We start from the raw sequence: 26,492 nt of genomic DNA on the forward strand, positions 1-26,492 counted from the left end.
TAATGTTTTTTTTTGTATTTGAAACTAATGTATACCTATTGTAAATGCAAAAAAAAGGGTTTTAATAAAAATAAAAATAAATATTTCATGTCAACCATATCGGGAATTTAGCGGAGACCTCTCGCATGGTAGGCAAACGCGCTGACCATTACTCCACGAGGTGGACTTTGTTTATTTCGCATTCTTTAATAATCCCAATAATATTAATGCACGCTTATAACCTCGCGTCATGAGTCATGAAACGCTTTTTTTCGTTACCCTAATAAGCATTAAGTTAAGAATATTAATTTTACGTAAAGAAAGTTTAAGCAGTAATTATATAAATTTAAGCGTTTTTTTTTATACACGTACCTAAAGATTTATTTGCATCTTAACGTAGAAACCACGGGTGTCATATTGAACGGAATGATCAGCAAACAAGATTTTGTGATTGTGCGATTTCCAAAACAGATGAGATATTTTCAACCTAAAGAACTTTCAACGTACAACAATGATTTTTTTAATAAAAATAGTTCATATTAAAATAATCACTACTGACGTTTTTTGTATTAACAAAGTAAAAACTTCATATTTTTGTTCCAACGTTAAAAAACATTTTTACAACGAAACTGGACTTTGGTGTTTTATTTACGTGTTTTATTTTATTTTATTTAATAGCATAATTACACATTTTTACAATTTAAAAAAAAAATTACTTGTTATATTTTTACTAAAACTAAAATCCCACCAAGCCACTTTTTGTAGCTTGTTGGTGAAGATTATATTTATACTGACTTAATAATATTATTTACATTTATAAAAACAATGAATAACAGATAAAAATGAACAGCCGGAAATATCAGAATAAACATGTTTATACAAATAATAATATATAAATTATTTTTTTAAATGCAAGAAAATATATGAAAAATTAAAATATTTACACCTTAGCTACTATTCATATATAAACACTTGATCGAGTAGCCACTCTCTTATTTTGCTCTTGTTATAATGTGAGTTAAATTTAAGTTCTTTTGGTAATAAATTAAAAATTCTAGGTACTAAATATTTGAGAGTTCTATTTCCATATTTATTACATACTTTTGGTACTACCAAGCCATCATTAGACGTGAAGCGTGTATTATGGTTATGTTTGAGAGGAAACTTGAATGTATTACTATTAAATTGTTCCAAAATGATGCAAAGCCACAGTAGTCCTCGAACAGGCAGAGTTTTGATTGTTTTGTACAGAAGATCAAGTGTGAAAAGCTTATTGCGATAATTTCAGCATTTTTAACTTCAAAACGGCAAAAAGTGGACTCTCGTGTTTTATCCTCTAAGGTACAGATATTATTTTAGCATTGGACATAAATATTGAAATGCGATCTCTTAGACGAATGTGTGGGAAATCAATGTATGACAGGTTTACGAATAATGAAATCAGGCGAGAGTGTAAATCTGAGTCAAGTATAACTGATAAGATTAAGAAAGGGTCCCTGAGATGGTTTAGTCACGTTGAACGAATGGACGACGAAATAATGGTAAAACAAGTATATATGGCGGAAATGAACGGCAACGTGAGACGAGGACGACCAAGGAAGACGTGGCATGATCAGATAAACCAAAATCTTAAGTCTGGTCATGTCAAAAGCAGACAGAACCGAAGGGCATGTATGACAAGATGTATGAATGTGGAAGAGGCTAGGATTGTATGCCAGGATAGACGTGTGTGGCGGTCCATTCTCTCTGCCTACCCCTACGGGAAATGGCGTGATGGTAGTAGTAGAAGTAGTAGTAGATATAAATAAAAATATTATTTCCACATCTATCACTGGTTAACCTGCAACCTGCTACAACTCGCGGGTCTGGCGAAGCCGACTAATATTCATGCGCATTCTATTGGCTCACTTAAATCAACAGGTAAAATTATCATGTATTTACTTAAATGCTCAGATGCATCTAATTCAAGCACTGAAATATTTTTAATGTAATTGTTTACTTCCAAAGTAAACGATGGAACTAATAATCGCAGGTATCGAAATTATGAAAAAAAATAAATTAAAAACATATTCGGTATGCCAATATTAGTGTGCATGTTTTGAATGTCGTAGCGCGACTCGAGTTTCTAACTAAAACATGCGCGATGTAATAAATAAGTTGTATAATGATCTTTCGTACTGTTTTTAGTCAGTGAATGTGTTTTTTATTTGTGATGAGGTGTCTTTACTTACGTCGGATATGAGCGTCGGCGGGTTGTTCCCAAGATGTTGTTCTGCGTGTCGCCAGTTCGCTCCGCATTGTAAAGTGGCCGCCGGCCGCTCCGCGCGTCATGTCTCACCGTCGCTCCCGCCGCGCGCCGTAAAACGATTTGCGAAAACGAAATATTTTCTTACTTAGTGATAAGTTGTGCGCCACGATAAAAAAACAGTAAATCAACAAACGCGATCAATTTTATATTTTTTTAATTAAAAATTCTATTATTCGACCCGGTGTGATAATTTTAGTGAACATATTTTTTAACGCTTTAACAACTAGTGATTTTAACACCAGTATAACGAGTGCCTTATTTTTAATAAATCCTATATTTAGTGTTTTATACCCGTATTTATATCGGTTTTTAAAATGACCATTAAGGATAAGAAAGAGTCTTCCAAAGGGCCGAAGCCCGGCAGCGGCAAGGCCGGAGGGTCCCAGCAGCAGACGGTGCAGCAGCAGACCGGCTCCGTCGCGAGCTCCTCCTCCGCCGTGCACCAGAGCTCCAGCTCCACGTCCGTGTCGTCCAGCACGCAGAAGGTGTTCACCAGCGCGTCCGGCAGGACCGTGCGCTACATCGACGTGAAGGTCGAGGAGGACGACCCCCTCATGATCACGGACATCACCGACAGCCAGTCCATCGGCAGCTCCTCCGCCATGTCCGACTTCTACAACAGCCACCCCCACTACATCATCACCGAGGCTCCGTCCATCGTGGACCTGTCGGCCGCCGGCTCCCGCACCCCCGCACCGGAGGAGGTCGTGTCGGACATGGCCAGGATCCCCACGGGAGAGTTCGTTTCCCCGGGATCCGGCGTTCGCCAGACTTCGACGTCGTCCGATCGCGATCGTTTCGAATCGAGCTCCACGTCGTACGGAACGACTTCGGATACACACGAGACATCTACCGACCGAAGTTTGAATACCGCATTTGTGGCTCCTGCTGATTTTTCTTTAACCGATTCTTCCAAAAATGCGTCGACGTCCGAATCATTTTTAGATTCCGAAAGAAGTCACTTAGAGCACACAAATAAATTTACTCAAGGTGCTTCATCGACTACGAAAACAGTTACTGCGAATACGGCCGATTCTTCCGAAGTTCGCGATTCGAGTGACTTAGTTATTAAAGGTGGAAAATCCGGATGGAATGGTAAATTTGTCTTGGAAAAATCTAACCCCGCGGATTCTGCTCGCAAAAGAGGTCACGATCAAAACAAAAGTAATTCCAGCTCGTTTTATGGAACCGATGGTAGAGATGTCAAGCAATCGGTTCTTGCAAATACATCTGGCGATAATGTCACGACATTCTCGTCTTCCAGTCAGACCTCTCAACAGAGCTCTAGTTCGGTACAAAAGTCTTCTTCCAAAAGTTACGTAATTGAAATCGTCGATGGAAAAGAACGCGTCGTTGACAGCCAAAGCCGAGAATGGGGGGCGAGTGAAGCGGCGGCTTCCCTCGCAGTTTCCAAAAGTATTTCCGGCACGGGCATCGCTCCTCAGAGTGAAAGTACTAAAGAAACTTACGAAGGACAAACTCTTTACGATTCTGGTAAACCGGGCGCTAAACCAATTAGCGATTCGTCATCTTCCGGTACGAAAGAGTTTCTTAAAACCGTGGGTGGAAAAGTTGTAACATCAACGAAAGAAATCAACTATGACGTAGATAGTAATCCAAACCTTAAAGTTATTTACAAAGAACCTGAAGCGTATGACAAACGCTCGAAAGTATTAGATTCTTTTGCATTAGCAAGCAACAAAGACGATCGAACAGATGTGAAAGATAGTGTCATTAATAAATATGCTAGCGATTCTCGAAATATAAATGAAAAGTTTGAATCCAAAAGTAAATCTGAAACTGTGTCAAGTAGTAGCACTCGCGTAGAAAGTAACTATGCCGAAGAAACAGTCGACGGTCAAACCCGTGTTATAGATAATCAAAAACGAGAATGGGGTTCTTCGCAAACTGCAGGAAGCGCTGAACAGTCATCGAATATATCAGGAATTGGAATAACTCCTCAAAAAAGTTATTTGAAAAAAGAGTTTGATGATAAAATTTCTTATGACACTGGCAAACCAGGAGAGAAGCCCGTTGTTGTAGGACACTCTTCAGAAACATTGAAACAATCGAAAAACGACGAAGATGTAACATCTAGGACAAATAAAGTGTCTTATGATTCAAGGGGTGAAACAATGATTACTGATGAAGTCAATAAATCAAAGATAAAAGGACACGATATCCGAAAACAAATCGATACCAGTGATTTATCTGATACAACTCAATTCACTAGTTTTACAGATACTTCATCTAAAGACACCTCTTCAGATTCTAAATATTTTATTGATAACGAAAGACATCAATTTACGAGGGATACCGTAAATAGAGATAATATTTCCCAAGAAGCTGGTAGCTCCAAACAAAATATACGAGATACCGATGAAAATGTTGTTTACGTTGTTGAAAATGGAATCAGAACGAGGATCGATCAAAAAAATAAACAAGTAAAAGGATCGTTAAAAAAAGGTGAAATCAAAACATCGGTTAAAGAAACTAAAATTTCTCAAACAAATACGCAAGAAGTTAAAGAAGATCATAAAAAAAAATCATCAAATTTAAAGTATGTAATTGAAAACGGCATTAAAACTCTTCTTGACCCTTTTACTAAAAAGGGTAAGGATAAAACTAAAGAGAAAGTGGGATCAAATGTTGATAAAAACTCAGAGAAAAACATCAAAACACAATCCCAGGTTGGAGAAGTAAGAACATACATAATTAAAGATGGTATCGAAACTTTAGTAAGCACTGATAAAAAGCACATTCATGATATGAACACTGAACAGTTTGGCAACATAACTGGTGAAGTAAGAACTTATATTATTAAGGATGGTGTCAAAACCTTAGTAAGCTCTGATAAAAAGCACATTCATGATATAAACACTGAACAGCTGGACAACATAACTGGAGAAGTAAGAACTTACATTATTAAGGATGGTATCAAAACCTTAGTAAGCTCTGATAAAAAGCACATTCATGATATGAACACTGAACAGTTTGGCAACATAACTGGAGAAGTAAGAACTTATATTATTAAGGATGGTGTCAAAACCTTAGTAAGCACAGATAAAAAGCACATTCATGATATAAACACTGAACAGCTAGACAGCATAACTGGAGAAGTAAGAACTTATATTATTAAGGATGGTGTTAAAACCTTAGTAAGCTCTGATAAAAAATACATTGATGATACTAACAGCAAACGACTCGATGACCTGTCTACAGAAACAAAAACATATATTATAAGAGACGGTGTGAAAACATTAGTAAACACTGACAAAAAACACTTGGACGAAACTGTTGATTTTGTTAATTACGATGTACGAGATACGAAAGAGCAAACAGGAGAAAGGTTTTCCACGTCAGAAATGCATCGTTATATTATTAAAGATGGCGTTAAAATTTTGGTAGATTCCAGTAAGCAAAGTACTTCTTCCCATATTGATGATGAACTCAGTAAAAGGACTGAAGACACTACACAAAGTTCACATAGCTCAAAGAAAATTGATCAGAGAACCGAAAACAAAACAACACAAAATCAAATCAAGGACTACGTGATCGAAAATGGAATAAAAACATTTATCGACGTCAAAAATACAAATACTTCTAAAAATGACGAAAATGTTAGAGAAAGATCCATTGATCAAACACATATCAGTGAAGGATATTCTCAGAAAGGGGGAACAGTATCTACTGAAGAGACAACAAGATATATTATTAAAGATGGAGTTAAAATAATTCTTGACTCTACGACAAAAACCAAACTGAACAAAGACGATCGTAATCCTGCATTAAAAATATCTTCAAGTCAAACGTCCTCTGATAAAAATAAAGATACTACCACAACTATAATGTCTGATGATAAACTTTCTACAAGTGATTACACTCCTAAATATGTTATTGAAAACGGTATCAGAACATTGATCGAACCAACGTCGCATCAAAGAACACCATCAAAGACCAAAAAAGATATTAATAAGTTTGACAAAGCTTCTTCCAAAGTTTATGAAAGTTCTACTGATATTAAGGAAACTAATACATCAAAATCATTTCAGTCTACGTCTAGTGCATCTTTTATGACAAAGGAAGTTTCGGATGAATATAACACGTCAAGAGAAAACGTAAACACAAGCTTTATAAATAGCGAATCGAAGATCGATGAAAAAGGCAGACCTCGAATCACTAACGAACAAACACCTGGAAAAAAACCCTCTGAAAAGAAACCTAGTGATATTGAAGATGCTCCTAAATACGTAATTGAAAACGGAATCAAAACATTAATCGAACCTAAAGGTAAAAGACCGTTGCACGAAAAAGATGAACCTAGAAAAACATTACATGGTACCCAAAAGACTATTGATAATACCAAGGAAGTATCTTCTACTGAAAACATTTCGGTCTCTTCTACTTCTACAAATGTGAGAGATATTAAAAGCACTTCTTCATTGAGTACTCATTTATCTATTTCTGAAAAAACATTTTTAGACGATACTGAAAAATCTGTCAAAAAAACTGATCAAAGTATTAAAAAAATTGATACGAAACTAACTGATAAGAAATTCTCCGAGAAATCACCTAAATTGAAAGATGAAAATATCGATAAACCACAATATGTTATTGAAAATGGCATAAGAACTTTGCTGGAGCCAAAAATTAAAAAGCCATCACAAAAAAGAGAAGAATCCACAAAACGAGATGTAGAAATGACAGATGTTTTCAAAGACACAGAAAACAAAAGGGATAAAACTACATCGATCCAACATTTTTCAACAACTTCCAACGTCGCATCAAATATAAGGAGTGATAATACCGAAAATATAGAAAAAACGTACGTCACAGAAGAAACGTACGTCGATGGAAAAAGAGTTTCTAAAACCACAGATGAGTATGTTGATAAAAAAACACTCAAAGGCATTGATAAACCTACAGCTGATCAAATAAAGGATCATGTCAAACCACGAGACAAAAAACCTGAAGAATCATCTTCTGATGAACCTAAATATATAATAGAGAATGGAATCAGAACACTGTTGGAACCAAAAAATAAAAGAATATCGCCTGCAAAAGACGAACCAGGGAAAAATATCGTTGGAAAAACAAAAACATATGACGATCTAAAAAAAGATGAATTTACGTCTGTTGAACATTATTCAGCAACAAATGTTACGTCTAACATCAGAAACGCTAAAACTGAACAGAATACATCCTTCTCAACAGAAGAATTGTACGTTAATGGAAAAAAAGTGTTAAAAGAACCGAATGATCAGCTATTAAAAAAGAAACCCTCGAAAGAAGATAGCAAACCTATAGTAGATGACGACAAACAAAAAGATAAAAAACCTGATCACAAATCCCCCGAAAAGCCAAAATACGTTATCGAAAACGGAATAAAAACTTTGTTAGAGCCAAAAAACAAAAAGCAGTATCCGAAAACAGAAGAATCCACAAAACGAGATGTACAAATGACAGATGTTTTCAAAAACACAGAAAATATAAGAGATAATACTACATCGATCCAACATTTTTCAACAACTTCGAACGTCGCTTCAAATATAAGGAGTGATAATACCGAAAATATAGAAAAAACGTACGTCACAGAAGAAACGTACGTCGATGGAAAAAGAGTTTCTAAAACCACAGATGAGTATGTTGATAAAAAAACACTCAAAGGCATTGATAAACCTACAGGTGATCAAATAAAAGATTATGTCAAACCACGAGACAAAAAATCTGAAGAATCATCTTCTGATGAACCTAAATATATAATAGAGAATGGAATCAGAACACTGTTGGAACCAAAAAATAAAAGAATATCGCCTACAAAAGACGAACCAGGGAAAAATATCGTTGGAAAAACAAAAACATATGACGATCTAAAAAAAGATGAATTTACGTCTGTTGAACATTATTCAGAAACAAATGTTACGTCTAATATCAGAAATGCAAAAACTGAACAGAATACATCTTTCTCAACGGAAGAATTGTACATTGATGGAAAAAGAGTGCCAAGAGAACCGAAAGATCAATTATTAAAAAAAAAACCCGCCAAAGAAGATACCAAGCCTAAAGTGGATGAAAACAAACAAAAAGATAAAAAACCCGATGACGAATTTCCCGAAAGACCGAAATACGTTATTGAAAACGGAATAAAAACTTTGTTAGAGCCAAAAAACAAAACAGAATCGCCGAAAAAATATGAACCAACCAAAGAAGTTATTAAAAAGTCAGATATTTTGAAGGATACCAAACATAAAACAGATGAATTCACATCTGTCCAGTATGTCGCTACATCTTCAAACACATCTAATATAAGAAGCGAAAAGATAGATAAAACCGATATAACCAATATCTCGGAAGAAATGTACGTTGATGGGAAAAGAATATTAAAAACTTCAGATAAGTCAATTGATAAAAAATCGCTTAAAGGTGATAAACCAATACATGATAAGAAAACAGATGGACACGACAAAAAACCAAAAGAAAAATATCCAGATGAACCTAAATATATCATAGAAAATGGAATAAAAACATTGTTAGAACCAAAAAACAAAAAGCCATCCTATAAAGAAGAAAAACCTTTAAAACTCTTTGAAAAAACTGACGTATGCGAAGGTTTTACATCTGTTAATAAATCGACTACTTCTGATGTTACATTAGATAAAAAAACTAGTAGGACTGATAACATCAATACGCTATTCATAACAGAAGAATCATTTGTGGATGGAAGAAAAGTATCTAAAAATATATCAGATAAAACACTTATAAAAGATCAAGAAAAACCGACAAATGATAAGAAAAAGAATGACACTAAACCAAAAGAAAAAAAACCTGAAGAAAAATCTTCGGAAAGTCCCAAGTATGTCATTGAAAATGGCATAAAAACTTTGCTCGAACCCAAAAATAAAGAGCCTTCCCCAAATAAAGAGGAACCCCATAAAAAATATACTGACAAAACCGAAAGAAAAATTGACAGAGATTCCGTGGACAAAACAGACGAATTCACCTCGATTGAACATCATTCTTCTGTTTCAAATATAAGAAAAGATACTAAAACTGAAAATATTAGTAATACTTTTATTACAAAAGAAACAATCGTCGATGGGAAAAGAGTTACCGAAAAACCCTCCGAGAAAAAACCCCAAGGTGATAAACCTGGTGATAAAAAACCAGAAGAAAAATCGCCAGCCGAAAAAACTCCTGAAATGTCAGCTAAATTTGTAATTGAAAATGGAATCAAAACCTGGCTAGAACCCAAAAAAGAGCCAATCGATAAATTACCAAGTGATAAAATGCCATCAAAAAAAACAACTAAAGACATCGACAAACCTTTAGAGAAAAAACCTGGGACGGGAGTAGAGAAGCCATCTGATAAAAAACCTGGTAAAGAAACCAAAAAGCCTGACGATGAGAAAAAGCCATTAGATAGTAAACCCGATGAAAAATTTCCCGTCGATTTGGGTAAATATGTGACTGAAAATGGCATAAAAACGTGGATCGAGCCTAAGAAAAAGCCAACTAGTGAGAAACCATCCGATAAGAAACCAACTAAAGGAAACGATAAGCCCGCGGACAGTAAACCTGGAAAAGAAGATGGTGGAAAGCCGTCGGATAAGTACCCGAAAACGGGAAAAACTCACCCTGGAGAAAAAAAACCACGAGATTTAGAACCGTACGATGGTGAGGACAACACGCACCAAATTTCTAGGGTAACAGATGATACGATAAAATCCGTCGATAGGCGTACTGATGTTGATGTATTCTCCACTACGCAAGAGTTTAGTACTAATACTACTGAAGTTACAAAGAAAGCTTTTCACGTGGAAAAGTCCACTAGCAAAGTCGAAGTTATCAAGTACGTGATCGAGAATGGAGTGCGAACCCAAGTTGTGACATACGAGGACGCAAAAACCGACGAAAAAGTAAACAAACAAAGCTTTGTAGATCGAAGCACAGTGTCGGATGTCAAGGAATTTGTGAGTATAACTTACCATACGTATATTTCAAGTTTCAGTTAAGGTTTTCAAATATCGAAGAGTACCTACTTATATATTTCTCTCCATTTTCATGCCAAATTAATTTATTTTATTTTGTCAAATGCTTAAACAAAACTCCCTTTCTTTGTTGCAGAGAGACACCCGCGTATCCTCCCTGGACGTTACAGATAGGGCTGTAACTAGCAGCGACGTCACGACCGTCCGCGATGACCTCACTAGTATGACACACAGCACAGAACGCGTAACCGACAAAAGAGGGCCGAGGATCCAATCTCCCGAACGGAAGAAGCCTCTGGACAAGTCTCCGGACAAGAAGAAACCAGAAGACGCCAAGAAGCCCAAGGACGACAGGAAGAAGCCCGGACATGAGAACAAACCTAAGGAGCAATGCGTCTGTGAAATCTGCACTTGTGGGTGAGTTGATTTCAAAATTATTTGATAAGTAGGATTTAGGGAATACCGATTTAGGTAGTTTCGTCCAGAAATGTGAGGTTAACCATGGACAAGACTCGATTTAACTTTTAAATAAGATATATTCACCTTTAAATTAGGAAAATTACATTATTATTTTATGATTCTCATTCACCCGTTGTCTTTTGACAAAACAAACATCTGATACAAATACTTTTTATTCTTACGGTATCTCATGTGATTTTAATATGACAGATTATGAAAACGAATATAATAGTAATGAATTTGTATATTGTTATTGTTGGCGTTATTTTGCACCTATTTTATATCGCTCACGCTTATCGATTGACATTGAAATATAACCTTACTATTATTGGAGTAGGTATATTTGATAACTAATAATAATTACCAGATTCTTATAAATAATCAGTGTTAAAATTTCATTTGAAACGGTTATTTTTGTAAACGTTTATCGGGCTTTCATTTTTTATTTACAACTTATGTAATTGATAATTTTTAACACGAAGAATTGTTATCGCCGTAAAGTGTTTTTCTAATTCATCAATTACATTAAACCTACCCACTTTATCGATACCGTAAAATATGCAGTATTTTAAAGAAATAAAAAAACAACATTTCTATCATCATATTTATTCGTATTACACCCAGTACCTTTAACAGTTTTTTTTATTTATTTTATTAAGGAACAATAACAGAGAACCGGACATACACACATAGATATAATACAAGATATAATATATCGTATTTCTAGACCCGTCACCATTAATATTTTTTTACATATAAATAAATGTAACAAAATATAAATAATTATGAAAAGTATAAAAGAAAGTGGTTTATAAATAAAAGAAAACGAGCATTTTTTCAAAAAGAAAACTTAGTTTTTTTTTTCCTTCGGCGAAGATTTTTGGAAAAATATGAAAATTATAACTACTTTGTACGGCGTCACTAGTTCTCAGAAATTAACCAGTAATATACCTTCGTGATAGATTTCCTGTTCCGGGAAGCCATCTGACCAATCGGCAGAACTGACAGTTGAGAACCTTATACGTCAGAGGCGGAGTAATTTCAAAATTGCAAAACTTAAAAAAATCATAACGCTGATAATACGATACATAAAAATAAAACTATTTTTTCTATGGTCTTGGCATTTACAGGGCTTATGACCTGTCACTGGCTGGTTTAAGTGGCCACATTACACACTGTGTAACATTCACAATTTTGCCTATGTTTGAACATCCATATTACTTCAATTCTTCCATCTGTTGATTTTAGTAAAATAAAGAGCTGAAACATTTATTGTTGTGAAGAGATTTATCTGACTGAATTATATCACATACTAGGCAACGCCTGAATTCAATTTTCCAATTTTTAAACTTCTTCAATCTTTATGGACCAGTTGGTTTTATTACAATATTTGAGTTTGTCTAAATGTTTGCCGAGAAAAGACTGGATTTACAATTAAGGTTTCAGCTCTTTAAACAAACAAGCAAACAAACCATTACGCCATTTCCCCGTTGGGGTAGGCAGAACGCCATATCACTCTATCTTGGTATACAGACCTCGCTTCCTCTACATTCATACATCTTCTCATGCACGCATTCCCGCTTTTGACATGTCCATCTTCAAGTATTTGATGGACTCGATCGTGCCATGTCTTTCTCGGTCTTTCTCGTTGTCTGAATCCATCAACTTTCGCATCGTAGATCCTTTTAGCCGTTCTTTCGCTGTCAATTCGCTCTACATGTTCAAACCAACGCAGCGCCCCTTTTTTGATTCTGTCGATAATGCTCTTCAGATTTTTACCGTCACTAAAATCAACAGATGAAAGAATTGAAAAAATATGGGTGCTCAAACATATGCAAAATGGTGAATGTTACATAGTGTGTAAAGTGGCCACTCAAATCAGCCAATGACAGGTCATAAGCCCCGTAAATGCCCAGACTTCCATATTCCCTTATTTAAGGTATTCTCCATTCCTGTTGTAGTTTGTTGATCTTAATGACTCCCGAGGGGTGAAATCCAGTATTTTATTTATTTATTTACTCCAATATAAAATACAAATACATAGTTAGCAAAAATGTTTATACAATAGGTACGGTACATTCAATACATTTTTATTTTTATTTATGGATGTAGCCACTCCACTGGCCCACAGGCACGTTCCGGAGTGTCAGTGTATTATTTATTTCATACATAAGTGTACATAATTTCACATCAATTGTGTAAAAATTCAAAAGAAATAAAATAAAAAAAAATTAAAACATACCTACATCAGTTAAACGGAAAAAAAAGGATTTTCAAAAAACTAAAATTATATTCTTATATACATTATTTTGTCTACAAATATTTGGACAAATTCAAATATTGTAACCTAAAAGAGATTTAACGAAATAAGAATTTTCGTGTTTTCCTTCACACGTCGCGCGTCGCGCGTCGTGTGTTCGAGAATCGGGCGTCGCGTTATTTCAAAACTCCGGCTTCCAAAAGAGGCCAGGCCGACTTTGTTGTTACACATTGGTATTAACGCTCGCATTAATGATGAAGTTACTTGATTAAGCGATTAGAACTGTTTCTCGTCTGTTTTATAAGTTACGCGCGTGTGCGCTGCGCTTGCGCAATGTGGCTGTCACAAGGACGCGGACGGGACCAGTTGAGCAATCTCCGCAGATTGTCCCCTGAATCGGGAATAATTGGGCTGAGTATATTGTCATCGTCAGCGCGCACCATGAGAGGGTCAAGAGAGGGACGGCAGTCGAGAGTGGGCCCGAAGATTAAGAATTCAATTCTTACGATAATCATTTTCAATTTGTCCCGCTACTTTATACAAGAAAAACGTATTATAAACTGAGATGGATATGTTCTCATCATCACTATGGCAGCATCATCTGCATGGCATGTGATGTTAATGACCTTATCTCCCTTAGTGGATTCACTACTTTTTTTCCTTCTTAAAAGCGTTTTTTTTTGTAAATTTATTCTGCTTGTGTAGAAAAGGTTTTTGGCGTATATATTGTTGTGCTATATTTAGTTATAAAGGTGCTAAACTTGCTTTGTTTCCTTGTTGTTCTCAATATGTGTTATTTTCTAAATGTTAATATTATTTATGTCCCGAATTGAGTTGTTGTAACTCCTGGGAATGTAATTCAACGTATTATATTTGTAAAATACTTTGTGTTATATGATTTATAAAGAAGTAAAAATAAAATCGAACGTAGTTGTGCAGAAAGCAGCCAGAAATAGAAAATAGAAATAGAAATAGAATTTATCTTGTAAAATTAAACAAGTCTTAAATCCCCCACTTACTTTTTTCCAGGGGAGAGTACAAATAGTTTTCACTTCAGTAAATAAGTTTTTTTATATTTTTTTTACATTTACGTATATACAAGTTTTACACACACATATATAGACGATTATTTGAAATGCTAACAAAAAACACCAAAATATCGTTTTTAATCATTTGTGAATTTACGTAATTTAAGAGGATGAAAAGCGAGTTTTTGGTGCCTCAAAACCAAAACCAACCGGCTAAGGGTAGGTAACCCCGACAGAAAAATCCACCAGAGAAAGCAACGGGAAACCACTCTGATCATCTTTTACCAGGAATCACTGCGGCGAGTACAACAATGAGCAGTCGTCCTGGCTGCGAAATATAAAAGTAGCGCAGGACAGATACATGTGCTTTCGCTGTAGCGATCGCCAACGTCGGGGGGACCCGGTAGGGCACTAGAAGAAGAAGAAGTGAATTTACGTGTTTTACAAGCTAGAGTGACAATACTGAAATCTGGGCATTTAAAGGTCTCATCACTTGTCATTGGCAGACCGAAGAGATTCTCCGTCTTTGTAGAATTCCATGTTTTCTTTTTCACATCCGCTCCTAAGTGGAGCATGTGGGCATCACCGGACGCCTCCGTGAGACGCTACCGCCAGTCAGCACTCCCGCCTCTTCCAACGTCAATCCCGCGTCCTTTAGTTCCGCCGAATAAAGCCATAGACGGCTTTCCAAGACTTCCAGTAGGTTCTCCCGATGCATCCGCAGCACGTGTCCAAGCCGCTCGTTATAGGACTTCAATTTTGTCAGGAAATCGAACCACCGCAGGCCTAATATTCTCCTCAAGGGCTTACTCTTAAAACTCAAAAGTTTAGTGTTTAGAGCTTCGGTAAGGTGCCAAGATTCGCACCCATACAGAAGTACTGGCATTATACTTGCATGTCTTGATCAAATTCACAAATCCAGTATTCATTTACAATGATTTGAACTCACCCAAAATTTGTTGCTGACAAAGATGTTACATACATTTGATTCATTATTGCGCATCGTTTGTTTCGCGTCGAAATAAAATATGCTTCACTCGAAATCAAATAAGACGTTTTTTTTTATCATGAGCACTCGACGATATGATGACACGAAGTTATTTGTAGAATTACGTAGAAAAATTCCACCTTGCGTATGCAAGTTTTGCAACGATTCATTTTCAAAAGAACGATGACGGAGTCCAATAAGGAAATTCTAGTAATCTGGTGGCCTTCCTAATGTGGTCAACGGGGCCATACCACTTAGCATTTACTTCGTACAATCGCATTACATGACTCGTATGGTCAGCTCTGGACAAAAAGTACCCCCCCGTATTTCTCTGGGGACATCGTATCATTTTTAATTGAAATTTAATTCGTGGTAGAGTTCATTGCGATTTATTATAGAAATTTCCGTAACATATACTCCCAGGTATTTGAAACTCTCTACCCTTTCGATGACTTGGTTTGACAGAGTCAGGGGATTTTGAGTATCGATGTAATCAAAATAAAACAATCAAAACTCTGCCTGTTCGAGGATTTTCAAAAAAATAAAAATTATTTATTTTTTTCTTGTTTTTTTTTACAATAAACATAAATGATAAAACAGAGTATTAAAAAAATAAAGAATAATTACATAACAATGAAATACATATTAATAGTAAAAATAGTAAACAAAAAAATCCCGCAAAGGCATGGCCTGTTCGTGGGTATACAAGAAAATGTTCATGAATTTTTGCTCCTATAATAAATAATGGACAGTTATAATATTTTTGTGTAACATAAGAAAGAAAAAATAAGATATTCTGTAAAAGATAATAAAGGTTTTTTTTTATAGTAATTAAAAAAGGAAATAAAAAATATTAAAAAAAACACAAAAACATTCCTTATTATTAAAGGGCAACAAAATAAATCATAGAAAAAAAGAGTTCGTATCTTTAGTTTGAAACCAGGATGGTGCATGTTTTTTAAAAGAAGGAAAAATTTGAAAGTTTGTAATCAATGAAATATTATCAGTAAAAAAACAATTAAAAATTTTTGGGCCTATAAAATATGCATGTCTCTGTGCGAGCCTCGTTTTACAATGTGGTATTTCTAACACACGATTCCTTCTTACGATTACTGTGGCTTTGCATCATTTTATAACAATTTAATAGTAATACATTCAAATTTCCTCTCAAACATAACCATAATACACGCTTCACGTATAATGATGGTTTGGTAGTACCAAAAGTATGTTATAAGTATGGCAATATAACTCTTAAATATTTAGTACCTGGCATTTTTAATTTATTGCCGAAAGAACTTAAATTTAACTCACATTGTAACAAGAGCAAAATAAGAGAGTGGCTACTCGATCAAAAATTTATAAATGAATAGTAACTTATGTGTAAATATTTAAATTTTTCACATAATATTTTCTTGTATTTAAATATATATATATATATGTACATGTATATTTTGATCTTTCCGGTTGTTAATTTATATCTGTTATTCATTGTTTTTATAAATGCAGATAATATTATATAAGTTAGTATAAATATAATCTCCACCAACAAGCTACAGAAAGTGGCTCGGTGGGATTTTAGTTTTAGTAAACATATAACAATAGAAATTTTGAATACTGTAAAAATGTATAATTATATTATTAAAATAAATAAAATTAAAATATTTTTAAAAAAGCATACCGTACATGGGGTTTTGCAATATTAATTTCAGTCCACAGTCAGTTTCAGTCAACAATGGTAAATACATTTCTTTAATTATGAACTATTAATATACAGGAAAAATTTAAGTAAAATTAAAGCTTAGACAAAAATAAAATAATAATTACTACCTCAAGACAAGATCGGTCTATCTTAGTGATTGCGTAAATCTAAAAAGACTTTGTATTGCTGTAAACTATAGCTTACTTCGTGGTTGATAATAATCAAAGAATTATTTTTGTCGGTATGGGCGAATCTATTAGCCAGTGGCATATTATTACTCTAACATATTACAACAGAGATGAAGAAAATTTGAGAGAAGGTAATATAAAAGTCTAGGCATCCTTAGGGCTTATGACCTGTCATTGGCTGGTTTAAGGGACTTACACACTGTGTAACATTCACCATTCTGCCCATATTTGAACTTTTATATTAATTCAATTCTTTCATCTGTTGATGGTTGTGAAGTCAAAGAGCTGAAACCTTTACTTTTGCGAGTGAGATTCATCTAATTGAATTATTTCATCTACATACTAGGCAACGCCTGAAAAAAATATTTTTTCAATTTTTATACTTCTTCATGGACCAGGTGGATTTATCAACAATATTTTAAGTTTGTCCAAATTTTGTAACATTCACCATTCCGCCCATATTTGAACATCTATATTCCTTAATGTTTTTCATATGTTGATGTTTGTAAAGTTAAACAGCTGAAACCTTTATTTTTGCAGATGAGATTCATCTAATTGAATTATTTCACCTACATACTAGGCAACGCCTGAAAAATTTTCAATTTCTATACTTCTTCGTGACAAGTCATAAGCCCTGTAGATGCCTAGACTACTGTATTATCTTCTCTAAAATGTCTTCATCGTTGTAATATGTCAATATTCACAGCTCCCCGGGGAGTTGAATCCAGTCCTTGTCGACAAAAATTTGGACAAACTCAAAATATTTTTGAAATATTGTTTAATTGGTCATAGGAACATTATATTCGCATAGAATGATAGAATTTCGACACAGGAATGTGGGAATAAAGAGAAGGAGGGGGAAGGGTATTAAATGCAAATCAAGTCAAGAATGATCTCATGTTCATAAGCCAAAGCAAACCGACAATTATCTCAGTACTTCCGGGTACAATTTTAAAATAATAAAAAAATCCACTCTTGCAGACAAAACAATCATTATGCAGTGTGGCGAGATAGAACGCGAAAATTGGACAATGATAAATTAACAAAGTTGGAATGATGGCAACACTAATCTTTTTATAATTGTAGCTACATTTGTTTACGATTTGTTGCAAACTGCTATTTGGCACGATAATCATATCCTTGGGGTTGGATAGTGAGGTTGGACGAAGGCTCACAAGAACTTTTTATCGACAAAAAATGCACGCTTTGTACGCGGTAGATTGAGCAACAAAAAAATAACCATAAATAATGTTTATATCGAAGTATTATTTCGGTAAATACATTAATAATAAATGAAAAAAAAAACTAAACGTCTAAGATACAAATTGCGGTGCCGACGACGCTAGGAATTTTATGCGCTTTCAAAGTCCCACGTCCCGCCTTCATTTTTTTGAAATTGCAGTTCAAACCGACGTGCGTCCAACTCAAAGTTCCCCCGACTGACTAAAAAAAATAATTTTATAATTATTTTTAAACGCCACGGCGCAGCGTGCCATTTGCCAAAACGTGCACTTAAATTTAGTATGGAGACAGGATCCGGAGACTCCAGCGTTTCGAGTATTTTTTAGCTTTATCTAGGATTACGAAAGGATTTTTTTAGTAAAATGTCTAACAAACGAGCACCGAGCATGACAGGAAAGTGAGAAAAGGCACTTTCGCGAGTTTATACGCAAGTTTCTGCATTAATTTATCTTGATTTTGACAATTTCAATTTGAGATTTCAATACCTTAGATATCCAACTATCCGTGTGGAATTAACATTTCAATCATTAGTAATATTGCTTCTGTCGGAATGATATGAAGTAATGTTTCTAATATCTGACCCTAAACACTTATTACGAATGAATTCGCATGTCAACTGATGTATTTAATCGCGTGATTTCACTGAATGATTTCATACGCATTTCACGATGAAGTTTGGTATAAAAAGGTATTAAATTTTATATTTCTATAAATTAAGTTGGCATTAAAACAATACTCGGTACATTTCCCTTTATTTGATTAAGTAACGCTTCACCCTGTAACGGGCTGGTTAATATTATATAATGTAAAAATCTTATTTAAACGAAATATTTATTTATTTTTTCATTTCAAATTACATTGGTAACATATTATGGCATTTTTGGCGGCTGAGCCCGTGTTAATTTATAGTAAATAACAACAACTAAATATAAAGTAAATTAAAATAATAAATAATTACACATGATACAGTATCAAAAATAACTATCCAATTTAAAGAAATAACATTAAATACTAATAAAATATAAAGTCACAAATGTGAACCAGTATTCAAAATAATAATTTGATTACAATTAATAGAATATAGTACAAACACGTAATTGTTAAAATGATTTTAATATGGTACATAAAGTATAAATTGAAGTGATTAATAATGCAACATAATAACGGTTTAAACGATATTAAAAAATAAAACGAAACATCAAAATATATAGAGCGGAAATAAAGTAGGAAATAAAGCAAAAGGGAATACAATAAATTATTTCATTTAATGAAATAATGCGTGCGATACAAAACATTATAAGTAATTACAATTTATAAATAAACACGTCGAAACCAATACAAGTTAAAACATATTTTATTTGTTGAATATTGGTACAAATAAAAAATAGGGTTTATCCGGCGCATAAGGTTTAATGTCCCTCAATAGAAAAAATAACAATCATGAACACGCAGACATTAAAAAATTGCGTCTATATGCAAACCTATTTAGCTACCGCTTCATATTGACAGGTTTTATAATAGAGCATATCATGTTTTCTTTTTATTTACGCCTATTAGCGAATGGCTATAGGACACTGTCACGCCGATCAATGATCAATGATCTGTGTTATGATTTAGGTGGATTGAAAAATTAATATGTGAATTAATAATGATGTAAAAAATCTTTATTAACCAGAATTGTTATAAATACAAAATAATAAAACAAAGGCATACATTAATATATGGCGGACTTATTGTGGCTAGCAATTTCTTAACGTCAAACCAATAAAAATACAAATTAATCATAGTAAGAATTCAATCAAATAATATAAATAAATAGTCTTGAAAAAATAAACGATAAAAATGAAATATTAATTGTGGTGTTTAGTGCTTACATTTTTTAAATTAAAAACATTTAAATTTACTCTGTTTCATCTCCCAAATATTCGTTTATTCTAAAGTAACATTTTTCTATTAAGATTTAGATTAATTTATTTATGACAAAATACATAGTTTAACTTTACATATTACATTACCTTACATATTTTATTTGTACGAAATGTTCCCAATCAGCCAAAGTGCTGGTATGAGGGGATATAATATACCATGACACATTAGTTTTAATAAAAAATCGATAAAAAACATCACATATCTCTCGTCACACGGGTTGTAAGAACTGTTTTATGAAGGTATTTTTAAGAACGTATATGTTTTGTATATTTTTTGTAATACTTTATTTCATTTTTTTTTTTTTGTTTTATTTTTTTTTTTGCACCACAACAGGCCAGGAGGCCCAATTACAGTGGTGAATTACATTACGAACAACCAGGCTTGAGAAAAATCACATTTTTTTATTTTTGTGTTCTCACCGGGAATCGAACCCGGAACCTTCCGTGCGTGAGTCAAGCGTCTTGACCACTACACCACGGAGGCCGCCAATTATTGCTGTATACACAAAACTGTATCATTTTCTGTTAGTCTTAGGTTGTTCACAGGTGAAATTATTTGACTCTTTTGTATTTCTTTGATGTATATGTTGTTAAAATTAAATTTTTGTCTTTTTCATCTTTAATATCGTCTTGACATTTTCTGTGTAGTTTAATTTATCTAAAGGAGAGAAGAACACTCTAAATATTTCAATTCATTGTAACAGAGAGGGAAAACTTTTTTATTTGTTAAAAATATAATGTTGGGATTGTAAAGCCTATTTACGAAGTTTAAGTGTAAAAAATTTGGTAGTTGATAACATTTACATGTGGAAGATAGATTTCTAAACGCACCTCGCATGGACGAATAGAAGTTCATAACATTTACCATCATTCTTTTGATTGTTAAACCAGCTAATGACAGATCGGAAGCCCTGTAAGAATGTGGACTTCCAAATCGCCTAATTAGATGTGCAGTACATGCACATGAGTCTGATATCTAAAAATGTTCACTAAATACATGCAATAAATATGATTTCTCATAAAATTAATGTACCGTGCAAACAAACCTCACTCACCTGAGTTAATACTAAACTTGTTACAAATGAGTATTCATTTCTGCACAGGTGTGTGTCGTGTGTCATACTTACACAAACATACACTCCTTATTCACACACCCTCACGAATATTCACACATATACATGTGTAGTTTACACAATAAGTATTTGATGGCGAGCTTTGTCACTGTCATGGTACACATATCTCCACGGTATATGTGTATTTATGCATGTATATGTTTTACACGAGCCAACAAAGCCGGTGTAATGTTAATTAGAGGTTCCATCTTTACAAAAGAAAATTATTTTACCAATGAAAAAGTATTACGTTCAGATCTTCGTTTTTTGCAAATCGCGCATCCGATAAAATAGTTAAAACACTGTAAAGCAGAATTTGCGAGGGGGCAGTCACAGTTACAAAGGCTATCTTCATCGGTACATACCGAGACGGTATACTTAACTTCTGTACTATCTCTATCTACCTCGGTATGCTCTACCGACTTGTCATCTCGACGTCATATGATCGAATTCAACCAATAAGTAACACCGAAAATTTACTCCGCGTTCCTTACTTAATTAAAATCAAAAATGATTCTCATTAATATATTTAATAGGTTTCTATGATAAAAAGTGGCTACTTCCAGGCGATTATAAACTGAAATAAATCCTAATTAAAGCAAAAATACTAGCTTGAACTTGATTTTTATATGACTTTTGACAATTACCAAGACGGTATACTAAACTTCCGTGCGTAAAATCCTAATTAAAGCAAAAATACTAGCTTGAACTTGATTTTTATATGACTTTTGACAATTACCAAGACGGTATACTAAACTTCCGTGCGTTGTGTAAAAAAAATGTTATTTCCCGACACAATGAGTGAGTTCGGTGCTACGGGAAATTAGATATAAAAATGTTTTCTTACTCGCGGTAAAAATCAGAGCATTTTATTTTACCGCAAACATTCGCGAAAACGTATGAAAAAATCATAAAAATGGTTGAATAAAAATTAACTACTTTGAACTACGTCACAGGTTCTTGTGAATCAACCGATGGTCCAATGTTGTAATGTTGTATTAAAACTATAAATATTCTATCAAAATGATAGCAGATAAGATACCTACAATAGTAATAAGTATACATTTCAATGTTCTCAATAGCTTTGTAGAATATTCTAATTAATTTTATTAATATATCACAGTTAACCACGAAGTTGTATCAAGTACAACCGCAATGACTCATTATAATACTCCGATATTGTGATGAAGTAATTTTGCGAGAAAATGCAACAATAATTCTCGGAATTACATAAAAATATATAAACCTTGCAATTAATTTTACGTAGGAACAATGTACGTACTATACATACACATATAAAATAATGAGACTCCAATTTACAGAATATACCATTTTTAAAAGTACCTAGTCATTTGAATAAATGCATTTTTAAACCGATTTTAGGATGGCAACCTTCAGGAAAATAATTGCGAGTTAAAATTTTAAACAAAACAAAAGAACCCCGATCCATGATGGCGCATGGCGCGAAACGTCCGCGTCCGTGATATTATAAAATGGTGTACCTGTGTTTTATCTAACCTACAGTGTTGTGAACCGATTTCCATTGTGATGTTTTTGATAGATTATGTAATTGATTACAGTGCCATATATGTTTATAACTACAACTGACATTTGCATTGAATGGAAATATTTAAGTGTTTTCCATTTAAAGGTTTGCAATTTGATTTTTGTTTCCTTTCTTTTTTTATTGTGTAAATTTTTTTGCCCGCAGCCGTTCTAAATAAAGATTCGTAGCTACAGTGGAACCACTCTCTTACGTTTTTAAGAAGTTTGGTCATCTTCCTGCTAGAGTTTACCTCCAACTTTTCCTTGTAATATGATACGGACTGTTTTGTATTTGTCTTCTTATTCCCGCATTAAATGTCCAAAGCTTTCTATTCTTAATTGTATTTAATATATTATGTGTTACCGGCAATCTGTATTATTCAGGTTTCCATACAATACCTAGGCAATGTATAGAATACCTGAGGCGTCCAGGCAATGTATGAAATATTATTGTCCGTTACATACTATATACAAATTCTTCAAAATAATACAAATTATACAAAATATATACAAAATAATACATGCATATAATATACAAAATATTATTATTTTATTACTTTTAAGACTGAAAAAGCACACATAATAATAAAACTGTAATTACTTTTTAATATTATTATAAAATACATAATTTACTGCCTTAGAACGGAGAAGCTATCCCTAGTTAGGCAGTTTAGATGAACCAACAGCAAAAAAAATTGTATGTTTACTTTTACTACTGAATTAATTTGTTGTATAAATGATAACTTGTGAATTGATGTAATAAATATGTTCATAATAATACAAAACATACAAATTATTCCAAATAAGGCGATGAGGATTATACTCAAAAGAAATATCTATTTTAATGTAGAAAGAATGCACAAGAAATTGGCTTACTCACAGTAAAGCAGCAAATTAAATATAATGTAGCAATTTTTATACATAAAATAATTAAGGGAATGAAAAAAAAATAAAAAATTTAACCAACAATGTCATACATATGAAACAAGGGGTAAAAAAAGATAAGATTAGCAAGATTGAGGAGAAAAACAGAATCTCAAAACTCATTGTACAAGGGATTGAAGCTGTACAATGGGGTACCCGAAGAAATAAAGGAGATAGAAAAAATCGAAATATTTCAAATTAATTATGTTATTATTATAAAAAAATATGTTATTGAGAAATTTTGATAAAAAAAATTGTAATATTATTAAAAGTTTATATTAGTTCTTAAGATGTTATGAACTAAATTAATAAAGCATAAATAAATAAATACTTTGCCTAGGTAATGGCGGCCTCCGTGGTGTAGTGGTCAAGACGCTTGACTCACGCACGGAAGGTTCCGGGTTCGATTCCCGGTGAGAACACAAAAAAATAAAATATGATTTTTCTCAAGCCTGGGTGCTCTGTGATGTAATTCACCACTGTAATTAGGCCTCCTGGCCTGTTGTGGTGCAAAAAAAAAAAAAAATGTAAATGTAAAAATACATTTCCCAGGGATTGTATCGAGTACCCGCTGGTCCACCGGCAATGTGTAAAGTAAATAGATTTGGTCATATTTATCAATGTTATGTTATGCTACGCATAAAATGGCGAACATATAAAACAGCCCATGTTTTCTCTAAAATAACTTCATTAAAATTAACAATTAACCATTAAAAATAATCTTTATAGTAACAGTAGGTAATAAAATCCTTTTTTGCAGTAGAAATAATTATTACACAGAAAAATATTTATTTATGCACGTCTTCCCTTCACCGCTATTGTCTTTTTCACACATTACCGGCGGCGTATTCGGTACTGTATAGAATACCTAGACAAAGTATAAAATAAATCATATTTAATACATTACCTAAACGTTTTAGGTATTCTATACATTGCCTAGGTATTGTATACAATACCGGATTATACAGATTGCCGGTAATATGTACATCTCTTTCTTTTTTATGCGTCTTGTACTTTTTCGTTGCGAACTCCGTCTACCCATGATGTTTGAAGTATTCTTCTGTATATAGCACCAAATTTCGCTGCAATTCCCCCCTCGTGGTAGCCATTGATAAATATGTTTATGTCGCCGCTAAATAGTGAAATCAACCACCCAATAGAGCGGGTAGGCTGTTCATGAAATGCCGGCATTAAAATTAAAATGTTACTTAACTCTTGTGTGGCTACGATGTCACGTGAGTCTACGTAGGATACAAGACATGAGATATCTCTTTAATTAAAAAAAATAATGAAGTCGATTTTTTTGTAATGGAAAATAAATATGTTATTTTTATAAAATGTGGAAAATAGATTATAAAACAGCATATCTTAATGTTTTTCTTGATACCTGTATTGAAAAATATCTCGTCTTTAGCTTAACACGGCGTTACAGCACCGTTTACAGGGGGGTTTTTTAGCATAGTTTTTTGATAGTATATTATTATTGGTCGCTAAGCTTGAGATTTATAAGTAATCGTACTATCGTAAACGTAAATTTTGCGCAGATTTTTACGATCGCCCATAGTGGGCCATACGTGTCATGATCGTTGATCAAAGGTCTTTGCAATTTATACTCTCGAGCGTCAGAAAATTTAAATGTCATTTTTATACACTTATAGCGTCGCGTTGCGTTTCTTCTAGAATGTGTGCGTTCCTTCTTGAATGTGTATGACTTGCGCTCTGATTTACAGGATCGTTTAGTATTTAATTTTCGCCACAATATCGCGAAAGCACTCATTCAAATAGTTTGTTTTGTACCTTGTAACGTGTGGAGCCTTACAAATTCTCCGCAGAAGACTCATGTCTCACGTCGGACGCCATCACATCGCTAGCGCGTGTAAACCTCCTTGTTTATTTCGTGATTATGTCAGTATTTTTGTACGAGTGTGTGTTAGCCGATTCTCGCCGGTCATTGAGTTCAAGAAGTGAAAGGAATTTTGCATACATTTGTAGAGAAAGACCGCATCAATAATACGACGGTGCAACTATCTATGCATGCACAATAACGGAAGTTTTTTGCAATGGTCATCATCATTATGTTATGTTACAAATCTATTCCGTAATTACAATGCCTACTATTTTGGAAAAAATACTAATATAACATAATGTAATATATAGATATTAAACATATTTCTCTGTTAACATATAACAATAGAGATGAAAAACATTTGAGAGAAGGTAATATAGAAGAAGCGTCTACAGGGCTGATGACCTGTCATTGGCTGGTTTAAGTATCAGTATCAACAATATTAAGTTTAAGTATCAACAATATTTTGAGTTTTGAACGAACTGAAAATATTGTTGATAAATCCAGTTTTCGATTAGGGAAGCACTCACTTAGCAATATGCACTACTAACACAGTAAATCGAATCAAGTTCTTTGAAATAAACTAAAAAGCAACTATTTGCTATAATTTCAGCACGAAATAACTATTTGTATAGTTTAATATTATAACATCATCGTGCCAATCGATTTAATAGCTAAATTTGTTATAAAACAGTCAGAATATCCGAAAAATAAGCATGGATTGGTTTGTTAGAATTTTTTCCATAGAGTTACTAAAGATCTCAATTTCCGCATTCCCAGACTTGTGAATTCAGTACTGGGCGACTGCCTCATAGGAACCACCAGACTTACGCAGTTCCTTATTTCAGCATTAGACGGAGCGCAGTGAATTTTCTGAATTTATTTCAGTCCGGGTCCGCGCATAACTGCGCAGGACAAAGGTTGTGTGTCTTCTTGTAATTTTTTAGACATTATTTATGAATGAACATCGAACCCACCTCAAACAAACTAATTTAAAA

General features: G+C 33.7%; 1 protein-coding gene and 1 long non-coding RNA gene across 2 annotated transcripts in view; one reads left to right on the forward strand and one right to left on the reverse strand.

Moving 5' to 3' along the window:
* The first annotated feature begins 2,275 nt into the window (after window positions 1–2,275).
* The window catches only part of Sdb (SAXO downstream of blistered), an 83,371-nt gene continuing 59,154 nt past the window's right edge, over window positions 2,276–26,492 (forward strand). Inside the window, exons 1-2 of the mRNA XM_088226396.1 lie at window positions 2,276–10,257; window positions 10,412–10,692. Coding sequence (XP_088082522.1) covers window positions 2,602–10,257; window positions 10,412–10,692 — 7,937 coding nt within the window. The 5' untranslated portion in view covers window positions 2,276–2,601. The remainder of the gene's footprint in view (window positions 10,258–10,411; window positions 10,693–26,492) is intronic.
* On the reverse strand, window positions 20,626–22,087 carry LOC148281633 (uncharacterized). Its single transcript, XR_015822313.1, has 2 exons — window positions 21,880–22,087; window positions 20,626–21,786 (listed from the first exon to the last, which is right to left on the reverse strand). It is a non-coding gene; the product is annotated as an uncharacterized LOC148281633 (long non-coding RNA).

This window comes from Micrasema longulum, unplaced genomic scaffold (genome assembly GCF_059751315.1).
Source record: "Micrasema longulum isolate JH-2025_06_02 unplaced genomic scaffold, ASM5975131v1 h1tg000429l, whole genome shotgun sequence".
Lineage (NCBI taxonomy): Eukaryota > Metazoa > Arthropoda > Insecta > Trichoptera > Brachycentridae > Micrasema > Micrasema longulum.